At 36.5% G+C, this 22,046-nt stretch overlaps 1 protein-coding gene across 2 annotated transcripts; it reads right to left on the bottom strand.

Annotated features, from left to right (window-relative positions):
- Nucleotides 1–337: 337 nt before the first annotated feature.
- On the bottom strand, nt 338–22,013 carry pgap1 (post-GPI attachment to proteins inositol deacylase 1). 2 transcript variants are annotated; one of them, XM_077215571.1, is made up of 27 exons: nt 21,752–22,013; nt 21,012–21,165; nt 20,551–20,726; nt 19,519–19,690; nt 17,763–17,923; nt 17,577–17,629; nt 17,386–17,452; nt 15,969–16,074; nt 15,794–15,852; nt 15,624–15,707; nt 14,028–14,077; nt 10,568–10,619; nt 10,398–10,475; nt 10,151–10,226; nt 9,240–9,313; nt 8,933–8,984; nt 8,777–8,843; nt 8,567–8,672; nt 8,451–8,489; nt 8,182–8,366; nt 7,831–8,061; nt 6,693–6,828; nt 6,384–6,434; nt 6,058–6,272; nt 5,782–5,886; nt 3,360–3,521; nt 338–3,265 (listed from the first exon to the last, which is right to left on the bottom strand). In XM_077215571.1, exons 1-26 carry the CDS (start codon nt 21,881–21,883, stop codon nt 3,380–3,382), a joined length of 2,823 nt encoding a protein of 940 aa, XP_077071686.1. In that variant the 5' UTR covers nt 21,884–22,013; the 3' UTR covers nt 338–3,265; nt 3,360–3,379. The 2 variants fall into 2 exon arrangements, with proteins under 2 accessions (XP_077071686.1, XP_077071685.1); XM_077215570.1 differs by having other exon boundaries at nt 338–3,521.
- Nucleotides 22,014–22,046: the final 33 nt, after the last annotated feature.

Below are 22,046 nucleotides of genomic sequence, written 5' to 3'. Positions count from 1 at the left end.
TTAGTGCTCAAGAAACAGATCTTATTACCATTTTTAAAAAAGGTTGTGCCAATTTATATTTTGTGGAAACCATGATTTCTTTCAGGATTCATTAATGAATATAAAGTTAAAAAGAAAAGAATTTGAAATACATTTCATACAGCAAGGGTGCATTCAGTTGATCAAAAGTGATAAAATTATATATTTTAATTTTTTTAATATATATTTATTTATTTGTTAATTAAGATATCTTATTGAACCCAAACTTTGAAAATTTCCTGTAGGGAATTCCTGTCTTTACAATTAACACTGAACTGTTAATATTATCACATACAGTAACATATCACACAACACTCTATTAAACAAAATAAGTTTATGCAAGTTCTTCATTAAATTTCACTCAGCAGAAGCCTCACTAGCATCAATACAAACATTGCTGTCATTGCTGTAGAGTTAAAGAGTTTCTGTTGGATCTGTTTGGGTTCATTGCAGACGTTGAGTGTACTCATTACATGACCAGGACAGATCTGGCCCTTAATAAGCAGTCCTTGCTTCGAGACATAAAATCAGATCCTGGCCTCAAAATATCGTGGCACATCACAGTGAACATCGATGAAAACGATCAGTCACAATCATACTGATAGAAAAAAGGCATCCTTTCAGACTTTCACAACAAAACAGCTTAAATTTAGCATGAGGCAGAGCAAGATTGCAACATACCATAAAAAAAGACAACACACATCAAAGCTCACTGCAAAACATCTCAAATACACACACACTCGTACATTCACAGTGCAGAGGACACAATTCCGTGCCATAGGACTATTTTTTTGGTCAAGTACATCCTGTGAGAGAAGGAAATCTGACTTAAATATCAGACTACTTGGATGGACTGACAAATATCCTCAACATCCGTCTTCAATGACGAGAAGGTTAAATTGCAAATCGGTATCAGAGAAGCAGGGGCATATTACAAGAAAGGCACTGTTTCTCTCATTTGATTCAGGATGACAAAGTAGGCTATCTTTTCAGCTCTCAGGTAAGCAATCCTGAATCATGAGCAGATCAAATGATGAAAGAGAAGATGGACGCTGCTGAGCAGTGTGTGAGGAACACAAACCATCAACAGCATTCTTCAAACATTACAGTAAAAAAAAGCTATTCAGACAGCAACAATCTCATGGCTACTGTGACTGTGGCAGTGTTTCTAATAATTCGTCTCAGGTTATGAGACTGCTCTATAACCATAAATGTAACTATGATGTCTATTAAACACCACAAATTGTGCATATTGATGCTAATATAAAATCATCATATTGCTCGTCTGTCCAGGTCAGTGATTGCACCTATGTTATGTTCCATGCCTTACAGCTTCAGCTAATGCAAAATGCAAAATAAAAACATAAAGTAATAAAAAAAAAAGGCGTGTTAATACGAACAGATCTGAGATATTTCAGAATTTACAGGCATTACATATGCATTCAAAGCTAAATGGTTTAAGGCAGAAATGACAGATCGAAGATAGAACAGGCAGAGATCAGATCGTTCTCACAAACAGACATATGAATTGCAGAAAAGCAGAACAAACACCTAAAGCTGCTTTTACACCCTTAAAGTCAACATGAAAAAGCATTCGCAATCAAACCCATTTTACTTCATTATAAAAATGTCACATTACAGATGTATGATATGAAACAGGAAATTGATTAAAGAATAAAGTGAAGATTTCCATTAACAGCATGATTGACTGAAAAATGTGTAAAAATTGATTGGTTAACAGGGGCTGGAATGAATTGTAATAGCATTTGCCCTTGCTAAAATGACTATGATTTTTAGACTATGAATAATGACTATGACTAAAAATGTTTGATTACTGTGAATCAGAATTGAAGCAAATGGTTCTCACAGTCAACTGAAAAAAGAAAAGCCTCATTTGAAAGTGATAACATTAGTGTAAGTGAACAAAACATTTCTAAAGGTTTTACAACACATTCACTGTGAACTACAATTAGCTGAATTTGAAGTAAAATAAGTCAAGTAAAATAAAATAATTAACATTCTGGAGCGAATATAGGTGTTCTTACTGATCTATTTCTCAAGATTTATCTAAAGATTTTTTTTCCTTTGGAATGACGTGCACTGATAATTTATGTACAAGAACAGGAAGTAACACGGGTTCTTAGGGCACCTTTTTTTTAAACTCTGAGTGATACAGATAATCGATTATTACATTATGGCCGGCAACCTTTACTTGGCTAATATTAAATTACCATACCATTTTGTATAAATAAATTATAAATCACTAAAAACGGAAACCAATAATTTTAAATGCTACATGTGATTTTAAGCATCACAAAATTATAATGTATGTTTTAAATTTCATAAAGATTACTTTTAACAGCATTATTAAAATATTTGTGTTTTTAAAGACGAATTTTAAGTGAGTTTTAGATGACAGCAAAGGTAATCTAAATTTAAAAATAGGGGAAATGAGAAGGAAAATTAAATATCCAATGTCGTCAGATGCTTAATAAAAAAATAAAAAAACTTTACCATATCCGTTTTCAGATATTTTTTTTACTGATATAGTGTGTAGCCCAATCAATTATGATTTCATGTTGACTTTAAGAATTAACACTAAATCAGAACTATACACTCTCACCACCCCCAATACTCACACCAGTACATGCTAGCTTCCCAGACACTGATTAAATAGCATGCTCAGGTTTGACTGTAATATTGTCACAATTGCAAAATGATAGTTATAATGATTTTATAATGTCTAAACATAAATCTAAATGAAAACCCATTGAGTAATTATCTGCAGCCATCTAGTGGCTATAAAATTCTTGTTAATTCATGTGATTGAATCATCCGTTTTTTGTTTTGCAAGGGCACCCCAGCTGCCCCCCGGCAAGATGCCCGCCTGTCGCCTATGCTTAAAGGACAAGTTCGGTATTTTACACCTAAAGCCCTGTTTTAAGATCGTTTCTGATGAAATAGAACGGTTAAGATTCAATCTTAACCGTTCTATTTCATCAGAAACGATCTTAAAACAGGGCTTTAGGTGTAAAATACCGAACTTGTCATTTAAATCTGCAACTGGTTCAGGCCTAGGCTTAAAATGTGTCTGGAAAACTAGCCTTATGGACAAGAGGTATTGCTCATGAATATAGACATACCATCATTAACAAATATAATACCCCGTCAAGAAACTACAAATTATGACAAATCACATAACTCTAGATGTGCTGGTCCACTGATGTCACAAGTCCATGTGATCCCACTGAATACACACAGGGTTATAAGGCTGTTTTGGTCCGATCTGGTCTAAATTTATACAAAACTCAAGTCTCGTTCTAATCTCACTGCATACTCACATTTAAAGTTTGTTGGGAGGTCAAAAGAAACAAGAACAGACCAAGAGGGTAAGTGCTGCAGACAGGAAGTAAGTAACTCTGTAAATGTGCAGCGGACAAAAAGCCAGCATTCCCACGCACAGTGGCAGCAGTAGATGGAGCATCAGATTAAGCATCAGTTTGCTGTAATACAAGTGTAAATACAGACAGTTTTAACTTTTTTTGTAAGAAATAAATTAATACTTTTATTCAGAGAGGATACATTAAATTGATCAAAAGATACAGTAAAGGAATTTGATTTCAAATAAATGGACATTTCATGAAAATATTCTGACAAATGATTCATTGCTTCTTCTACAAAAATATTAAGCAGCGAAAATGTTTTCAACATTGATAATAACAAAATATTTCTTAAGAACCAAATCAGCATATTAGAATGATTTCTGAAAGATCATGTGACACTTGAGCTTTGCCATCACAAGAACAGTCAATACTATTTTACAATCCTGTTTTATGGTGTAAATCCTGTTTTACTGTACATAGACTTCTTTCAAACATAGTGTGCGCGTATGTCTGTGTTTGGCACAGTGCTGTATACAGACAATATTATATATCCAGTATATACAAAGTCTTAGGCACGTTAGTATTTTACCAAAAAAAAAAAAGTTAAGTCAGTTATTTATATCTTTTACTGTAGTTTGTCAGTAAGAAATATCAGTTTACATTTCCAAACATTCCTTTTGCCATTTATTGAAATAATCAAGTGAGATTTTTGTATGCACAAGGAGTCTGACAACAGCTGGTCTAGTCCACAAAGAGATATGATCTCAGCATCATCGAGTCTGTCTGTGATTACATGATGAAACAGAAAAAACAGACGAATTGCAGCAACGTCTCCAAGATGCTTGAAGAAACTGACCTCTGCCTGTTGTCAGACTCCTTGTGCATACAAAAATCTTACTGGATTATTACAATTAATAATACAAGTAATGTTTGGAAATTTAAACTGATATTTTCTACTGACACACTAAAGCAAAACATAAATAACTGGCTTAAAAACATTTTTTTTGTGAAAATACTAACGTGTCTAAGACTTTTGCACAGAACAGTATATGTATTCACTACATATTTGTGATGATTTTGAATTATACTTAAAGGCACAGTAAGTAAGTTTCACTGCTAGAGGTTGCTTATTCAAAACAATAACAAAGGTCATGAAGCTGCGAATGAGTGTGGAATCATGAAAGTTGTCGTCTTCACCTCCACAACCGATGGAAAGCAATCTGATGGGACTCAGAAATAATGTTCATGAGTGAACTAAAGTATTAAAGATTTATTAATCTTACTGTGGTATGACACAGGCTGGGGAAGAGAGCCAGTAACATTTTACGTTGCTGTTTTTATTATGCTTGTATGCCGCAGTCGGCCGTTCATGCCCCTTTCGCTTTGTTGCTTGTGTTTATTTTATGATTAAAGTTATGTTTAATGTGTGCCTCCTTCCCTGAACTTGAGGCAGCTGAATTGCTACTCATACAGGACACTTATCTGACAAATTAAAATTGTGGGGTAATGTAGTAATGTTTTACTATCATACTAAAAGTAAGTGTGAGTGTGTTGAAAGTTATGTTATAATGTAACTCTGTGCGTTCACTCGGTGGCTGGTTTGAGACACTTGTTGCACATTGCACATTCCAAAAATAACAAAAACAATGACTTTATTCAGCATTGTATTCTCTTCTGGTTCTGTTGTCAATCCGCGTTCATGAGTCCGCTGACGTAAGACGAGCTGACGTGTTATCTGGTGCGCCCGAGCTTTGTTTACAGTCCGAGGGAGACGCACGCTGTAAACAAAACAATCTTTGCAAACATGTCTAAGGATTTCGACACAGGAGAAGACTTGCATTTTTTTTAACCAGACATATTTATTTGAACCCGAATACACGGACGCACCAGATAACACGTCAGCAGCGTCTTACGTCAGCAGCGTCACTGGCCTCGTGAACGCGGATTGACAACAGAACCGGAAGAGAATACAATGCTGAATAAAGTCATCGTTTTGTTATTTTTGGAACAAAATGTATTTTCGATGCTTCAAAAAATTCTAACTAACCCCCTGAGATCACGTGGACTACTTTGATGATGTCTTTATTGCCTTTCTGGACAAGGACAGTATACCGTACATAGATTTTCAATGGAGGGACAGAAAACTCTCGGACTAAATCTAAAATATCTTAAACTGTGTTCCGAAGATGAACGGAGGTCTTACGGGCTTGGAACGACATGAGGGTGAGTCATTAATGACATAATTTTCATTTTTGGGTGAACTAACCCTTTAAGCAACATCATAAATATTGAGATGATTTTTAATGCTCTTAGTAATGAACATTACTATTTTAAATTATGTAAAATGACATGACTAATTCTGTGAGAAATGCACACAAACCTGCGGAGGAGTGTATTTGTGTTGCAGTTGATGAGCAGTACAGAGCTGATGAGCAGGGGCACAATGTGAGGCCAACAGGGGTCAGGATCCAAATGAACCCAATATCTGAACAAGACACAAACACATGTTTAAATTAAAAACTCCTACAGGACTTTCGCTATAGAGTGCTTTCTCTTCACCTTCAAGGCATTTTCTCTCTTCAAGGACTTTACTTGCAAATTTCTGAATTTCTCATACAAGTTACTAATCAACTTGCACCTTACATTGCTCCGTTACCTGAGATTGTTCTTCCAGTGGATAAGGGAAGGGGCGCTGAACATCATGGTAAGAGTAAGCATTGTAGACAAACTAAAGTGGAGCTCCAGATCATCTCTGACGTCTTGTAGCACTGATTCTGACAATAAAGGGCTGCCGTTACATTCTTTACTCTTGCTGTGAGAGTCACTGCCATGAAAACCATTTTCTGTGTTTTGTGACACTTTCTGGGGCGCCTGGTTTAACGGGAACAAAACATTTAGAAATTACAGGTACTGTGAGCCAACTAGAGTAAAAAAAAAGAAGAAAGAAAGAAAGATAAATTATGTAAAATAAGGCATTTATACCAGGTTCAACATGTGGCTCAGGGATCTCTCTGTCATCTGTAATTTAAGCACCTGGACAAAGACAGACAATCTCAGACAACAGGAGACTAAACTCATTATGAAGAAAATTATTAATTAAGAGAGATTAGAGATTAAGAAAGATAAGAAATTATTCCTGCTGATGCCTGTAATAGTTATTCAAATATTTAAGTCAAGCATCCAACTTGAGGTAAAAAAAGATTAGAATAATGATTTCTCTTACCAACCCTAACCTACTTTATTTGAAGTAGGTATGAAAAGGTCTAAAGGAAGGGAGGACAGATCACTCACTCTGTAGAGGTGGAGAAGAGTGGAGACCATAAGAGCCAGCGCTCCACAGGTGACGCCTCCAAGCACACTCAGAAAGACCATCAGGAGAATCTGAGTATGAAGACGAAGCGTGCCACAGTCACGGGACACTGAAGGTCTGCAAACAAACAAAGTTTCACACACATGATTTGTGGAAACATGAAAAGACCAGCAGCTGGCAACTAGTTTCTATGCAGAAAGTGAACAATTTCAGCTATTAATTGCATTGGGGATGTTGTTATAACATACATAATGCTTTTTCTATTTTTTTTTATTCAGCATCAAGCTTTTAGATCAAAATACATAGTGCATGGTGTATATAAGGAAGGCAGTTTATTTTATGTCCTACAAACAACGCTGAAACCGCAAAATATGTCCATATAAAATTATTAACGAACACTTTTATATCACAGATTTATAGACACCTCAAGATACAGCCATGTTTACAAAAACAAAAACACCTTCTTGCATGTGCATTTGAAGAGTGTCAGTAAGGTTTTTGAGAGTCTCTTTTGCCCAGCAAGCAAGGCTGCATTTATTTGATTAAAAATACAGTAAAATAATAATATTAATTTACAATATAAAATAGCAACGTCACAAAATTTCATAATGCTATTTTACTATATTTTAAAAGCAAAGCTGAATTTTCAGCATCATTACTCCAGTCTTCAGTGTCACCTGATCCTTCAGAAATGATTCTAATATGCTGATTTGATAATTATGAAACATTTCTTAATATTATAAATGTTGTTCTGCTTAAAATATTGGTGGAAAGTGATTGTTTTTTTTCAGGATTCTTTGTAAAAACATTTGTTTGAAACATAAATCTTTGTAACATTATAAATGTATTTTCTCAAACTTTTGATCAATTTAATGTATCCATGAAGGATAAAAGTACTAATTTCTTCAAATCTCAAGTATTCAAATATTACTGATCCTAAACTTTTAAAAAGTATATGAAACATTTTAACATTTAGATAAATGCATTGTTGAACTCACAGAATGACAAATGTGTTTATTTTTGTTTGTGGATTTAGATCAAAACATAAAACTTAATTCATGCAAAACATCTATTTATTCAGAGCACCTACTACAAAGGAATAATTAATATGATTTTCACCTGTGCAGTGGAGCAAGAAAAAAGGACAGGAAGTAGACAGACACTCTGAGGACTGTGCTACCCCAGAATGCAATGGCTGCACCGAGCACACACAGTAGTGGGGATACCAGACGAGGCCATTCCTGCATAGAGCCTTTTGGATCGTGGGATATGTTTTCCACAGAGTTAAGAGGAAGAGTATCCACCCCAGGAAGACCCAGAGAGGACCAGACATCCTGAAACCAGCTCTGCCTAAAGCAGAAAACCCCTCGAAAAGATTAAAATGGGAGCACTGCCTGACCTGACCTATGTTTTGCAGAAAAATAGAATCCAAATTCAAATACAGCAGATAGACACTGTGTCAAGACTCACCTGAGCAGCAGCAGCAGCAGGAGGACAGGCAGTTCCAGTTTGTGGACTTGTAATGATTTACTCATGGCTTCTTGCATTCCAACAGGATGCCCCAATTTTTTGATGGAGCTCAGCTGAGCCCTGATCATCAGAAGAAGCACTACAGCTGAGTAGACAGGCAGAACTGGACCACAGAAACGTAGAATCTAAAGAACAACAATTTCTTTTGAATTCGAGACTCTGGGTTCAAAGTTGAAATTGGCAGATGAAATGCCACAATGTAAGCACACCTGCCCAAGCACTTTAGGAAACGAAGTCCGAATAGACACCTGTAGAAAAATAGACAATGTTAGTTGTCTTACTGGTAGATTTACCTGTGAGAAAATAAGGGATGTGGATGAAATACCTTGTATTGGCAGTTGGGGGCAGTGTGGAGCTGCAGGAGGGCACTGGAGGTGTTGTCTGGGCGGCTGGTGTGAAGCATGCTGTAGATCTCAGATACTGAAGGAATACTTGGATTGAAAACATACAAAGAATTTTAGAAAACACAATCATCTCTACTCTGATGCAAAAAGAGAGCTGCGGTGAGAGGAGGGAAGCTGGCTGATTATTCTACCTTGCCGTAGCAAAGGAGTCTTCTTGAAACCAAGGTACCATCACTCTGTACACACTGGGTAGTCTGTCTATATAACACAACATGTTTAGTATCAGACGGGAGTCTTTTAAAACACCATGCTGAATTTTTGGCAGATGAAGCTGAATAACTGGTTACCTTTAGTGGTTTTGCAGTGACTCATGACCGTTATTCTGAAAGCCTGATAAATCTGAAAAAACACAAACTAGAGAGTTAACATGTCTTATTTTAATTTAAGGATTAATGGATTACAAATTACTACTAATAATAGGAACATTATCCTCAAAAGACATTATAATGCTAAAGATTATTATGGGATTTCTACCATTACAAACGCTTCTACTATGTATAAAACTGAATATTTGAAAAGTCAGAGGGATTAAACCTATAGAGAAGCTGAGGTTAACAGGGAAGGAGGAACACGGGGAATGTTACGAGCGATCACCTGATGAAAGTCTTGAAGCAGTAGTGTATGGAGCAGCCCAGACGAGTTAATGCTGATGTCACTGACGGTCAGACCTGTAAAGAGTCATATTCAGGTTAAAGCGTTTGCATACACTAAACACAACTTACTTGGTTTTAAAAAGTAAGAATGACGGTATTTCACACTGTATTTTTTCTGCCGATTTTAAAGTTAAAATGCCCCATCATGCTTTTTTGGAAATCACCTTTAATGTAGTGTTCAATATAGCTGTTTATATATGTAAAATGTCTGCAACGTTTCAAAGATTAAAGTGCACGATAAATGAGTAATTGTTTCCCAAAATAAGGAATTCCTTCCTGCAGTAATTCCTACACAAACCTACATAGGTCTGTAACAAATTTACATAATGTCAGCCTATGGTCTTCATTGGCTGCCAGCGAACAACGTCTACTTTGACCTGCCATTAAACACTGCAGTTATAGTGGAGGCCCGAAAGAATTTGGTTTGTGTTGTCGACATGTAAAAATCCACTTTGTACGCACTTCAAAAGGATGAGGACTCAAACTCAAATTGATATGTTAAAACCGTAGTTCTTGTTACCGTTCAGATCACTGTGTTTACAAGTGCTGTGTAAGCCTCCAGAGATGAGATTCAGATATAATAATGGGGGTGTCTTGTTTCTCGCTGTTTTTTTCTATTTTTTTTTACCTTGGATGCATGTAAACCTATTTAGGAGACCTCCAAAACAAAATTAGGAGCTTTAAAAATGGCATAACAGGGGGACTTTAAATGTGCATAAAAATAAAAGAGTTCATGCAGCTGTCATAACAGAAAAAGGAACAAAAATACTGAAACATTGCTCTGGATGAAAGTGTCTGCTAAATGCCTTAAAGTAAAATGTCAAAATATACATGCATGTGATTTTGACTCACCTAAGGACAGCGTGTGAGGCACCTGCACTGAGATAGTCAGGCTCTGCTCTCTCTGCAGCTCACACTCCAATAAAAACTACAATCAGACAATCAAGCATTTAGAATGAATCTTTAAATAGTTCATCATGCAAATTTGTTTTGACATGAATCATCCAATGCATGTTTTAAAAAGAAAGATATACTAATGTGGTCTGTCATGTTATGTAAGTTTTCATAATGAAAATGATAATGTGGATTGTAAGTTAACCTGTCCTCCGCTAGGGTTAGAGGCATCAATGATGAGATGAGAGACTGACAAGAGTTCATTGATTTTCACTGTCACCGCCTATAAAAGAACAGACTGTTTATAGATGAAATTTATTTTAAATGTAGTATTATAAGTTGTATTTTTGCATGTGTAAGTAAAACTAGACTGACCTTATAGGCTGGAAGGAGCTCTGTCTCAGATGACAGATCTATTGCCTGAACACTAGAAAATGAGGAAAAACAGAGAAAGAAACACTTTACAAAGTCAAGTCAAGTTTATTTCTAGAGCATATTTAAAACAACAGAAGTTGACCAAAGTGCTGTACATCCAAAGTCATAAAACAATAACAAGACGACAAGAACACACAGCTCTCAAACTGCAGAAAAAGCCAAAGAAAAAAAATATTTTTTAAGACTAGATTTAAAAGCCGAGGCCAGCCTCACAGATAATGGTAAATTATTCCATAGTTTAGGGTCCGCCACTGCAAAGGCCCAATCTCCCCTATGTTTCAGCCTTACTCTAGGGACAGCCAAGAGCATCCAATCTGCTGACCAAAGCGACCTCAATGGGATATGTTGTTGTATAAGGTCAGAAAGGTAGGTCGGGGTAGACCATTTAAGGATTTATAAGCAAACACTAAAACTTTAAAATCAATCCTAAAACGTACAACAAGGGAGGCGAGTATAGGAGAAATGTGATCACGCTAACGTGTCTCTTTTAATAGCCTAGCTGCAGAATTCTGCACCAACTGTAGGCGTGAGAGAGATGCTTGGCTGACACCAACATAGAGGGCATTACAATAGTCCAATCAAGAGGAGATGAAAACTTGTATAACTCTTTCAAAGTCTTTAAATAACAAAAAAAGGTTTGACTTTAGATAAGAGGTCTTTAGATAAAAACTGACTTTAACCCTTCGGAGTCTTGGGCTATTTTGGACGTTTTTGAGTACTTTTATTTTTTTTAAATTTTGCAACATAAACAAATGTTTACCATACCAATGTTTGGTATAATTTTTTTCAGCACAACATCACCTATATGATCAGACAATTAGTTTTTCACTTTGATGTACTCTATCAACATACTGGACCCAAAATCACACAAAAAACACAAAATCCGAATAGAAAAATTATAGCTTTTCTACTACAAAAAACACAAACATGCTCAATGAAGCATTTTAAAAGGTTTAAAATGTAAACACAAGTTGTAAATGTCAACATATACAGGTACAATTCAGATATAATCAACCTATATACAAAAAAAATATGATTTACAAAAAAAAGCGGGTGTAGCCATAGGCTTTTTTTCTTTCTTATTAGCTCAGCCACTTTTTAAAAAAATGTTGTGCACACAATTATTCAGAGAGCTATATTTAAGGCCTTGCATTCCCAGAGTATGAGGGTTCGCAAATAGTGCAAAAACAACATAAAAAAATGTAAAATTGAGATAAAATTAAACTAAATGCAGCAAAAAGCTGGTGTGGCAATAGGCGTTTTTTCTTTTCTTTTTTGCTTAGAAACTCTACAAAACACTTCATGTACAATTACACAGATAGCTACATTACAGGGATTTCATTCCTTGAGTAAGAGGGGTTCCTCAATAGTGCAAATATACCATACAAAAGGTAAAATGAACACAAAATCAAATTATACATACAACTATTTACAACAAATATCAGGTGTTTTTTATTTTTTATCTGTGCCTCTCCTCAAAACAGTTTATCTAAATCTACTCCTAAACTACCTAAACTACTCCTAAACTACCTAAACTATCTACACTACTCCTAAACTACTCTCAAAATCTACTCAAACTCTTCCAAAAACTAGCAATAATCTCTCTCTCTATATATAACGTATATATGTCTCTCTTTATCAACTCCGTAAATCCTCTGCCTTTCAATTTTGCGTCTTAGCTCAGTTGGCTCCTCCTCCATTCCCTAAAATGTACAGCCTGAAGAGCAGAGTCAGCAGATTCACACATTTTTCTCCGTTTTGTTTTATGACAAAAACCGACAAAGTTATTAGAATAAATGCAACGCCTGTCGCATCCCATCTTGCGTTCTTTTACGAACGCGTCAGTATTTTTTTATATAAAGTTTAAATGATCATATCTCCGTTTTTACTTGGTCTATCAACACAAAACAAAAAGTAAAATAGAATTTCAAGCCAGCACTTTCGACAGAAGTGGACGGCAGCGCTCAACGTGACTTTGTTTTTATGCTTCGACGTCTTAAACTGGTCATGTAACTTGACCACGCCGGCGTGATCGGCGACCCCGAAGAGTTAAGCACAGAATTTACCTGTTTTTCAAGTTTAAAATCATGATTTAAAATCATTATTACTCCCAGATTTTTAACGGAGGATTTAACACACAGAAGTAAGGAACCCAATTTTGTGTTGGGGACGACATGGGTACTACTTGGGCCAAATATCACAATTTCAGTTTTACTCATGTAAAAAATTCATGGCCATCCAAGCTTTAATATCTGTGAGGCAGTTCAACAATAATTTTAAAGAGAATTTTTTAAGATTTACAAAGTTATGTGTCGTCTGCATAACAATGAAATAAAATGCCATGCTTTCTTAGGATAGACCCTAAAGGAATGATGTACAGGGAAAACAGCATCGGCCAAGAATAGACCCCTGGGGGACTCCACAAGGAAAGGGTGCCAATGGGGACACAAAGTCTCCAAGGTAGACAGAAAACTTCCTATCAGACAGATATGACCTAAACCACTCTAGAGTAATACCTTTGATGCCAACACAGTGGTCCAACCTAGAGATCAGAATATTATGATCAATTGTATCAAATGTAGCTGTAAGGTCTAACAGCATTAAAATAGCAGATTCTCCAGAGTCTGTGACCAATAAGAGGTTGTTAAAAACTTGTGTAGTTTCTGTTCTATGAAGTGCTTTAAATCCAGACTGAAACACCTCCAAAATGCCATGCAAATCCAAAAAAGATTGCAACTGTATACAAACAGCTTTCTCCAATATTTTCAAAAGAAATGGAAGTTTAGAAATAGGTCTATAATTGGAGAAAACGGATGTGTCAAGATTGGGTTTTTATATATGTTTTACATATTTTTTACAACATCTGTAGGACAGGTGGATGATTTCATTTGATCAATGATATATTTTTAGAAAAGATAAAGACAGGCTCAAACTGGTTAATGACAGCAGAGCAGGTGACACAAATAGAAGAGTCCTCAGAAGAAGGTAAAATGTGTGCTCTAATATTTTCTACCTTATCTCTAAAAATTTTAAAAACTTCTCGCAGACATCTTAAGAGTAAGAACAAGTCAGTTGAGAGGTAGGCCCATTTAGTACAGCATTAATTGTACTAAAAAGAGCTTGAGATTTGTGAGAATTTTTCAAAATAACATCAGAGAGGTATTTAGTTTTCTCAGCTTTTTGGCATTTTTTTTGCCAGGTGTCTTTTAAGATGTCAAGAGACACCTGTAGTCTGCCTTTCTTCCACTGTCGTTCAGCTCTCCTGCACTCTCGTCTGACAGAACTAGTATCATCGTTCAACCATGGTTCACTTTTTGGCTTAGAACGCATAAAAAGGTGCAACAATGCCTAACAAACTTTGGCACACAGGATTGGAATTCATGTGATTCATTTTACTCACCACATGGAGCCGCTCATCTGTGTGCAGCCGTACAGCCAGCTGGTCATTTCCTGTTAAACATGCAGAGATAAACAGAGCTCTTCAAAACATGCTTGAGAACATTCACAATGAGCATAAGTCATGACAGATAAAACCTGCATGAAGGAAAAACTGTATTTTCCTGCAAAATATGTACTTTTTTGCTTATTATAATACTTCTTTTTTTTTTTTACAAGTGTGAGCAGTGAGAATCCAAATGCTTTGCAAAATTAACAAGAGTTTATTTTCTTAATTTATACTCAATAACTAAATTCTGATTCATAATATTTCACAATTAAAACAAAAAAACATTTTAGAATTTGTACATGAATTTCCATTTAAATGCACAATAATTAGGGATGGGAATTGATAAGAATTTAACGATTCCGATTCCATTATCGATTCTCATTGGGTGAGGGAATAAGTAGAAATGTGTTTGTTTGTATTAACTCGCTTTAATATCTGATCAGAAGACACAGCACAGAGTATTAGTGGTTTGAACCTACACTGGTCTCATGGTTCGGTTCGATTACGATTATCATGTCATAGATTCAGTTCAATTCGATATCTCGATGCATTACGATGCACTGCATCCAATTTTCAATTTTACTTCAAAAGTGATGTGTGCGTGCGCACGCGTGTGTGTGTGTTCTCCTGTTCGGGAAGTCGCAGTGACAGAAACAGTGACATTCCAGTTAAAGTTTCATGGGACTAAAATCTTTTTATGCCATTAAGAAAATGAAATTCTGTCAAATCAATTTTGTTTTAAAGAAATGTTCATTTAAAAGCAGCGCTCATTCATCAGTGTATAATGTTACCCTGAGACGCGCGCATCCGTCAACGAGTTGTTGAAGACGATCATCCATTTATAATCACGCGTAACAACACAGAATACTTGTAATTTGACCATCGGGTGCGGATACCTAAATCAGATAACATTAGGGCGGGTGGATGATTTGTTTTTGTCCGGGTGATATTGGAGCTCGTGCTTACTCTAAAGCAGCCAGACTCTGCAGGCGTTATAACAGCTCGAGTGAACACGGCTAACGTGGTATTTCAAGTTAGTGGTATTACCTCCTGCATATTCTATTTGTGCGTGACATGAGCGCCCACGCACTGTCTCTTCTCCAGGTCGTGCTTACCAGGTTGTTCATAAAAGCCCAGATGTAGGCTTTTAAAGTAGTTGGAGCATTTTTAATTACTCACACTCGCCTCAAATGAATTGCATGCTGTGTGGCCAAATGTTTCTGCATAATGGAGGTAGTTCCCTTTGACGAAATTGAAATTTTACAAGTGTTGCAAGTGACCGTATTGTCGTCTTTTCGCGTGAAATATAACCAAAACAACGTAGCGCGTGTTTGACGTCATGACAGATTTGCAACGAGCGGAACTGATAAGAGGAATCGTTAAGCAAGCATGCTAACGGTTCCAAGGAATCGGTTCACTGGGCACCGGTTTTGAAGAAGGAATGCTCTTAAATAACTTAATTTCACTGTAATGTTTGGTGACATTCAAATCAAAATGATACATTTAAAGGAAAAAAAGGGTTCTGAGTGTGACGCTGTTGGACTCCCTCACCATATTATTACTGCGGCAATGGAAATGACTGTAGGCCTTCCTTCGACTGGAGAGAGCAAACAGGAAGTACTTGACTTGAGCTTCCTGCCAAGAGGATGGTTTACATCAGTGCAATGTTCAGAGAGAAGCTGCTGGCATAATTTTTCCCAGAGATGATAAAACATAGTCACCTTGGGGGCAGTGTAGAACAGACGGAGTGTGTTGACCTCCTTCCATGCCTCAGGAGGAGCTGGAAGGACGGAGGAATAGATTCGGATAAAAAAAGTAAGAAGAAACAGAGAATCAGATATTATCTTCCAGCTGTGTTGAAAACTGATAAGACTATAAATATATGTTCACACAAACCTGAGAAAGTGACAGGTTCTTCCTGTGCTTCTCCAGGCTGTAGCACTGGGTGTCTAAAGAAGTGATAGTTCAACACTGACATTCGCTTCTCAGGACTCTCTGTAAACTAAGAGAAGCATGAGTCAATAAAAACAACTTGAACACGAACATTAACGTTATTAATTTAGGACAGTGTAGGAATCTCAGAAGTGAAGACCAGGAGACTCGGTCGTATCTTCAGCAGGATTCTTTATTGAGAAAGAGCTGTTGGTAGCTGCATCCATCAAGACTAACTAAGGCAGTGTATATTGTAGTTTGCATCCACCTTATTGCTGACAAGCTTACTGCATTTTGAATAATGGGTGGCACTTCCGATTTGGGGAACTTCCATTCAAAAAGACTGTAACGAATAATTTCAAATCGGCAGGTTGCCCTGCAAATAAAGCTTAGCTATCAGTTTTCTTTCATGTATTATTTACGAATAACAAGAGAATAACGTAACACTTGGTATTTTAACGACTATATTTTAATGACTATAAGCCATTAATAATTTACTGGAATGCACATGGAATCTCTCTTTTTTTCTCCCCAAATCCTCACGTATCTTTCCAAGTTTCTTTTCAATGGTAAATACAATTTATTATCAGTCAAAATGACTGAAATCACTTTGAAATAGTATCACGCATAGCTGAAGTAGCCAAATTAAAAAAAAATTTAAAAAAGATATTAAGGCAACATATGTTACATACAGATGACCACAGTGATATTTAACCGTCCGATTTTGCTGTGGAAAGATTCACGCTTTTGGGATTATTCATGGTCTGTTGAAAGTACCTTGATGCTTTTACACTTTAAATGTCCTTTTAATGTCCAATGGTTGAAGGGTGAGTAGAATAATGTAATGTCATCGTACACGGTTTAAAATATATATATATATATATTATTGCATCCATAGAGCTAGTCTTTCACTGACTGTTTAAAGCTTAACGGAGGTTACACCAATAATTCGCGCAAAGCGTCCTGGGGTGCAGGAATAATGTTGATACATTTTGACAAAGAAATTGAGACAAAGCACCTGACTGACAACCTTTAAGCATGCAAATGAAGAATCCAGGTATAGGAACCCACCCCAGACTCAAGACTAGAGTGTCACCAGTCCTAATCCAATCCGCATAACTATTCAAAGAATAGGACAGGGGCTCCAGGAGCCATTAAAGACAAAGGATGAGAGTCTCATAAGTCGGACTCATTAGACTTACACTAAAGAGAACAGGACTGGCAGGAACCTCTTGCTAAAATCTTTGCTAAACCCGAATAATTCATCTGATGTCAAATCTTAAATGCTAAATACAATGTACTTCCCCTTTGTTTTTATAAGGATATAAGATCAGAAGATCTTAAATAGATTCTTGTATTTGTAATTCCACACAGTGCTCACCTGCCCTGTTTCAGGTTCAATAAGGTCGAAGAACGCCCGAACTGTGGCCAGAACCAGCTCCTTGCACCTTGTATGAAACATTTGAAATTACAATGAATGAAATTCACTGCCTGTTAAGAAGCTAAGTAGCTTAAAAGCAAACTAATTAGGCATCAGTTTTTAAGCTCAATGTTAGCATACAAAAAACATACCAAACAATGGAAATATGATCCGTGGAAACCCATGTTCGAGGAACTGCAGTCACCTAAAACCAATTAACAAAACACACATGTAAGGACATAAAAAAAGCAGGTTGTACTTTAGTTAAATATTTCAACAGGAATATTTAAAGAGAATTTTTAAAGAAAGATCTCAAAGAAAATGGCTTGTAGACCTACCACAACTGACATCTTATTGAGGTCATCAATGGGACAGGACAGCGCCGTCAAGCCAGAGCGCACTTGGAAGTCAAGGTAACCACCACCCACAGAGAGAACGGTTATATTTCGAAGGTCTTCAGCATTTGTGGCCCAGCAATTCCTGACTGTGGAGTAAAACTCTACAACAAACACACAATTCAGATGTTAGTGTACCAACCATGTTTGCATCAACATTTTTGTTCGAGAAAGTAAATGTACAATTATGCAAGTCCATACCTTCTGAATACACTATTGTTAAAACATTTGGGGTTGATAAGATATTTTAATCTCTTTGAAGAGTCTCGTGTTAAGCAAGGGGACATTTATTTGATCAAAATACAGTAATATTGTCAAATATTATTAGAATTAAGAATAATCGTTTTCTATTTTAATATGTTTTGAAATGTAATTTATTCATGTAAAGCAAAGGTGAATTTTCAGTATCATTACTCCAGTCTTCAGTGTAACATGATTCTTCAGGAAGCATTTTGTGCTTAAAAAATCTAAAACTAAATATGTCTTTACTGTCCCTTGTTATCCATTTAATGCATCCTTGCAGAATAAAACTACTAATTTCTTTTCTTTTTTTTTTAAATACCTCAACCCAAACTTTTGAACAGTAGTGTACCTTCAAAACTCTCAAACAAATCTTCTGTACATATTTATGTACAGTTGCAATCAAAATTATTCAACCCCTCTAAAGACAGTAATAATTTACAAATGTAAGCTTTTCTTAAGATACAGAGTTTTAAAAATGCCTCTATTACAGTTTAGTGGCTAATTAAAAGTGATAATGTTAATTTACAATGTAATGCTTTTGACATATAGGTTTTTTTGCAATACAGCTGTCATAATTATTCAACCCCTATTTAACACTGCTGTTTGTGTAATTGTGTAAAACTCAATTAAGCCAGTACTGTTACACATACATACATTTAGCCCATGCATGTGCTAAAGTTGAGTTTCAAATATGGCAAAAGACAAAATAGTTCTCACAAAAGCTATAGAGAACAATTTATTATTACATTAGAAAGTCTATGGCTACAAGAAGATTTCAAAAACACAAAAAGTTTCTAGAGACACAGCTGGCAGCCTTATTCATAAGTCTAAAATGTGTTGTACCAGAAAATCTTTGAGGGTGTTGAAGGGGAAATGAAATGTTTGATCAGAGCAACTGAGAAAAACCCTCAATTTACAGCCAAAGGATTTCAAGATAAAGGGAGGAAAAAACATTTTAGATATTCATCCAAATCTACTGAAGCTTGGTTCAGTCGTAGAATGTTCTTGGGTGGTTTTTACACTCTTCAGATTTACATCTCATTGAAAATATTTTGTGGAATTTAAAGAAAGCAGTGGTATGGTGAAAACCAAAGTTAATCAGTGATCTGGAAGCTTTTCAAACGAGGAATGGGCCAAAACTGCAGTAGAGAGGTGACAGAAGCTTCTAAGAACTTTATTGGAGGTTATAAAGAATAAAAGATTCTGCACAAAATGTGACTTGTAATTTTTACATGACTGTTTAGAGACGATTAGATTTTTCTTCTTCTCCAATTTATCATCAACTTTACGTTCTAAGAATCACTCTCAAATGTGTATAAATAAACTTTCTATAATGCCTTTCATTAATTGTTTTCATAACATTTTGTTCTCAGCAGCAAAATGTCTTGAAGTATAATAATTTTATAAATAATTTTGATTGCAACTGTATGTACTGTCAATATGTTTTTTTTCCTACCCAGTATATAAGGGTCAACAGACAGGACAGGTGCCTGGTGGGGGGAGGCCTGGGTGATGATGAGGCTGACCAGCCGTGGATTGAAGCGTGCCAGGGTGAACAAGGCTCTTGCCACCACTCCACCCATGGAGTGACCCACCACAACCACACCTGTGGGGGGGTCTGGACGGTCCTGCGGCATTAGAATGTAGTAAAAAGACCATTGGTTTGCATGTGGATAATATACTAATAGCAGTGAGGTTTAATTACTAAATCAATAAAGGCTGGAATACACTACATGACTTTTAAAGTCTGGCATCATACACTTGCTGACTTGCAGAGGGAAAAACTGGGCATCATACACTAAACAAATGAGGATCAAAGTAATACCTGACTTTCACGTTGTTCACAACAACAACAAATTCACACAGAAACATACACCTGGTTGCAAGGAGATGCATGGCAAAATTAAAACGTGTTCTAAAATCTGCTCAAAATATCAAACATTTTTTTAAATCTTGCACATAGTCTGAAAATGAAAATAGGAATCTGTGCCCATCATACAGTACGTGATTTTCTGTGACGTGTCAACTTCCCAAAATATGCAGACTCACTCTAACTTTCGGCAACAAGAACGGTCTCCTCCAGACTGGAAATTGCAAAAAATCTCTGCCAAAGCCATGTGGTATATTCCAGCCTTAACCCTTTGGGGACGGAGGTGTTTTTTGGGGCCCTGGAGATGTTTTGACATTTGTGCTTTATTTAAGTTTCTAATAATATTTTAATGGCTAAAACAAACTACAAGTAATTTGTTCTATAAGCATACATATTTTGTGTGTGGTCAACCCAAAACTGATACTGGTCCATTCAATTATTACTGTTATTGCTAGAATCGCTAGAATACTGTAATTTGTGATCTGTAATTTCAACAAAGAGACAGAAAATGATAGAAAGGAAATGGTGAAGGAAATAAAAGAAAGAAAATTAAGGAAGGAAAGTGGAAGTAAAGGGACAAAAAGATATACAGTAAAAAAAGACCCCTTGACCTCTGACCTTATAAAGGCGCAAGATGGCTTTGATGCTTTCATGTAGAAACTGAGTCTGTCTGCGCAAACTGCCCCCGTACAGGGCAACCAGCTCCTCGTTGAAGTCAATAGTGAACACATTCATATGGATCCCTCTCTCAAGGTTCTCAGCCTTCCTCAACGCCACTGAACCCAGAGAACGAGCTGCAAGAGAGTATAACAACATCTTTGTTTTGCAATGAGCTCTCACATCTCACTTCCTCCATTTGCTATTTACAATATGAAAGTTTAATTTGCATTGGGAGTTGGGACAAAGTTAGTAGGAGGATCAAGATTGATTGAGCAAACAAACAAACAGGTTTTCTGTCACCCAGATGTCAAAACCCAGTCAAAGGAAACAAGGCCAAGACATGTATATCACCTATGTGTGTATGTGTATGTATATGATGCGCTGATTGAAATACTGAGGAAAAAACAGTTCCATCTCACCTTGCTTGTAGCTGCCCGCATTCCCAGGCAGGAAGAGCACAGGTGCGCCGGTGAGCTTGAATCCTCTGGTCTCCTGAGCATATGCGCCCTCTCCATACAGATACAGGCCGTATGATGGGTACTGGCGCGCGACACGCCTCGGAAGCGGCACGCGCTGCAAACGCACGCACACAAAATGACAGGTGTGACTTCACGCGCAGAGGATAATAATGCAAGACCACAGACAAATCGAGTTGTGGAACAGGATTTTTAACACAAACGAAACTTTAAATGAATGTACAGGTTTGAATGCATGACATTTAGAGCTTCATTTTGAGATGCATGTCACCATAATAAGCACACATCTAAATACAAAAAAACCCCAATAATAATTAAGAAATATTATTTACACAAAATATACATTCATCTCACTTAAAGAAATTTTACGCTTATTGTCTTCGGCTTGTTTTGACTGAGGATCACAAGTAATCCTCGCTTTCACATCGCCAAACCCCTTATACCACGGTTTTGCACTAAACATTGTGTAACGACTGATGTAGCTGATTGGGTTAGTTATTGCCAAAACAACAGGTAGAATGATAGGTATGAGGAAGTGATGCACGGCCTGCCAGTGAATTGTGCACACTAACCTTAGCCAGTAATGTTGCCCTATTGACAAGAAATTGTGTATTTTGCTAAATGCAAACCAAACATATCAAGAAAACAACCGTGATAAAGACTATGTTTGCAGTGATACTCACTCGGTATTCTGGGTACTCGAACATGTATGTCATGCTGCATCGATTCTCCTCGAAACTAAATAATAATTCCCGCAAACCCACGAGCAAAAGCCCAAGAGCAAAGCCGTAAAACGCATATACAGCGAGTCTCATGTCTCCCCAAAATAAGCTTGGTTATATTCACAAATTCATTGTAATTGTTCCCGTTGTAAACCCACACTGTCTGTTTTAAGTTGAACCTATTGGAAATCCACCTACGGACCTGTCATGCAGCTACTGGGATGACGTCACGGCGCAGACAGTAGAGTTAGCCAAT

This window comes from Siphateles boraxobius, unplaced genomic scaffold, assembly GCF_051911475.1.
Source record: "Siphateles boraxobius isolate OS27281-9 unplaced genomic scaffold, OSU_SipBor_1 7, whole genome shotgun sequence".
In the NCBI taxonomy this organism is placed as follows: domain Eukaryota; kingdom Metazoa; phylum Chordata; class Actinopteri; order Cypriniformes; family Leuciscidae; genus Siphateles; species Siphateles boraxobius.
Note: the sequence above shows the minus strand (reverse complement) of the source record. Positions and strands in the feature narration are given on the sequence as shown.

Bases quoted from the DNA above. Each gene is read 5' to 3' on its own strand.
- pgap1 (XM_077215570.1), bottom strand. From the start codon at position 21,883: ATGAGACTCGCTGTATATGCGTTTTACGGCTTTGCTCTTGGGCTTTTG. The intron at 17,453-17,576 runs GTATGTTTTTTG...GTTTCATACAAG, and splicing joins GATCATATTTCCATTGTTTG to GTGCAAGGAGCTGGTTCTGG. The intron at 6,435-6,692 runs GTGAGTGATCTG...GTCTTTGTCCAG, and splicing joins CTCTTCTCCACCTCTACAGA to GTGCTTAAATTACAGATGAC.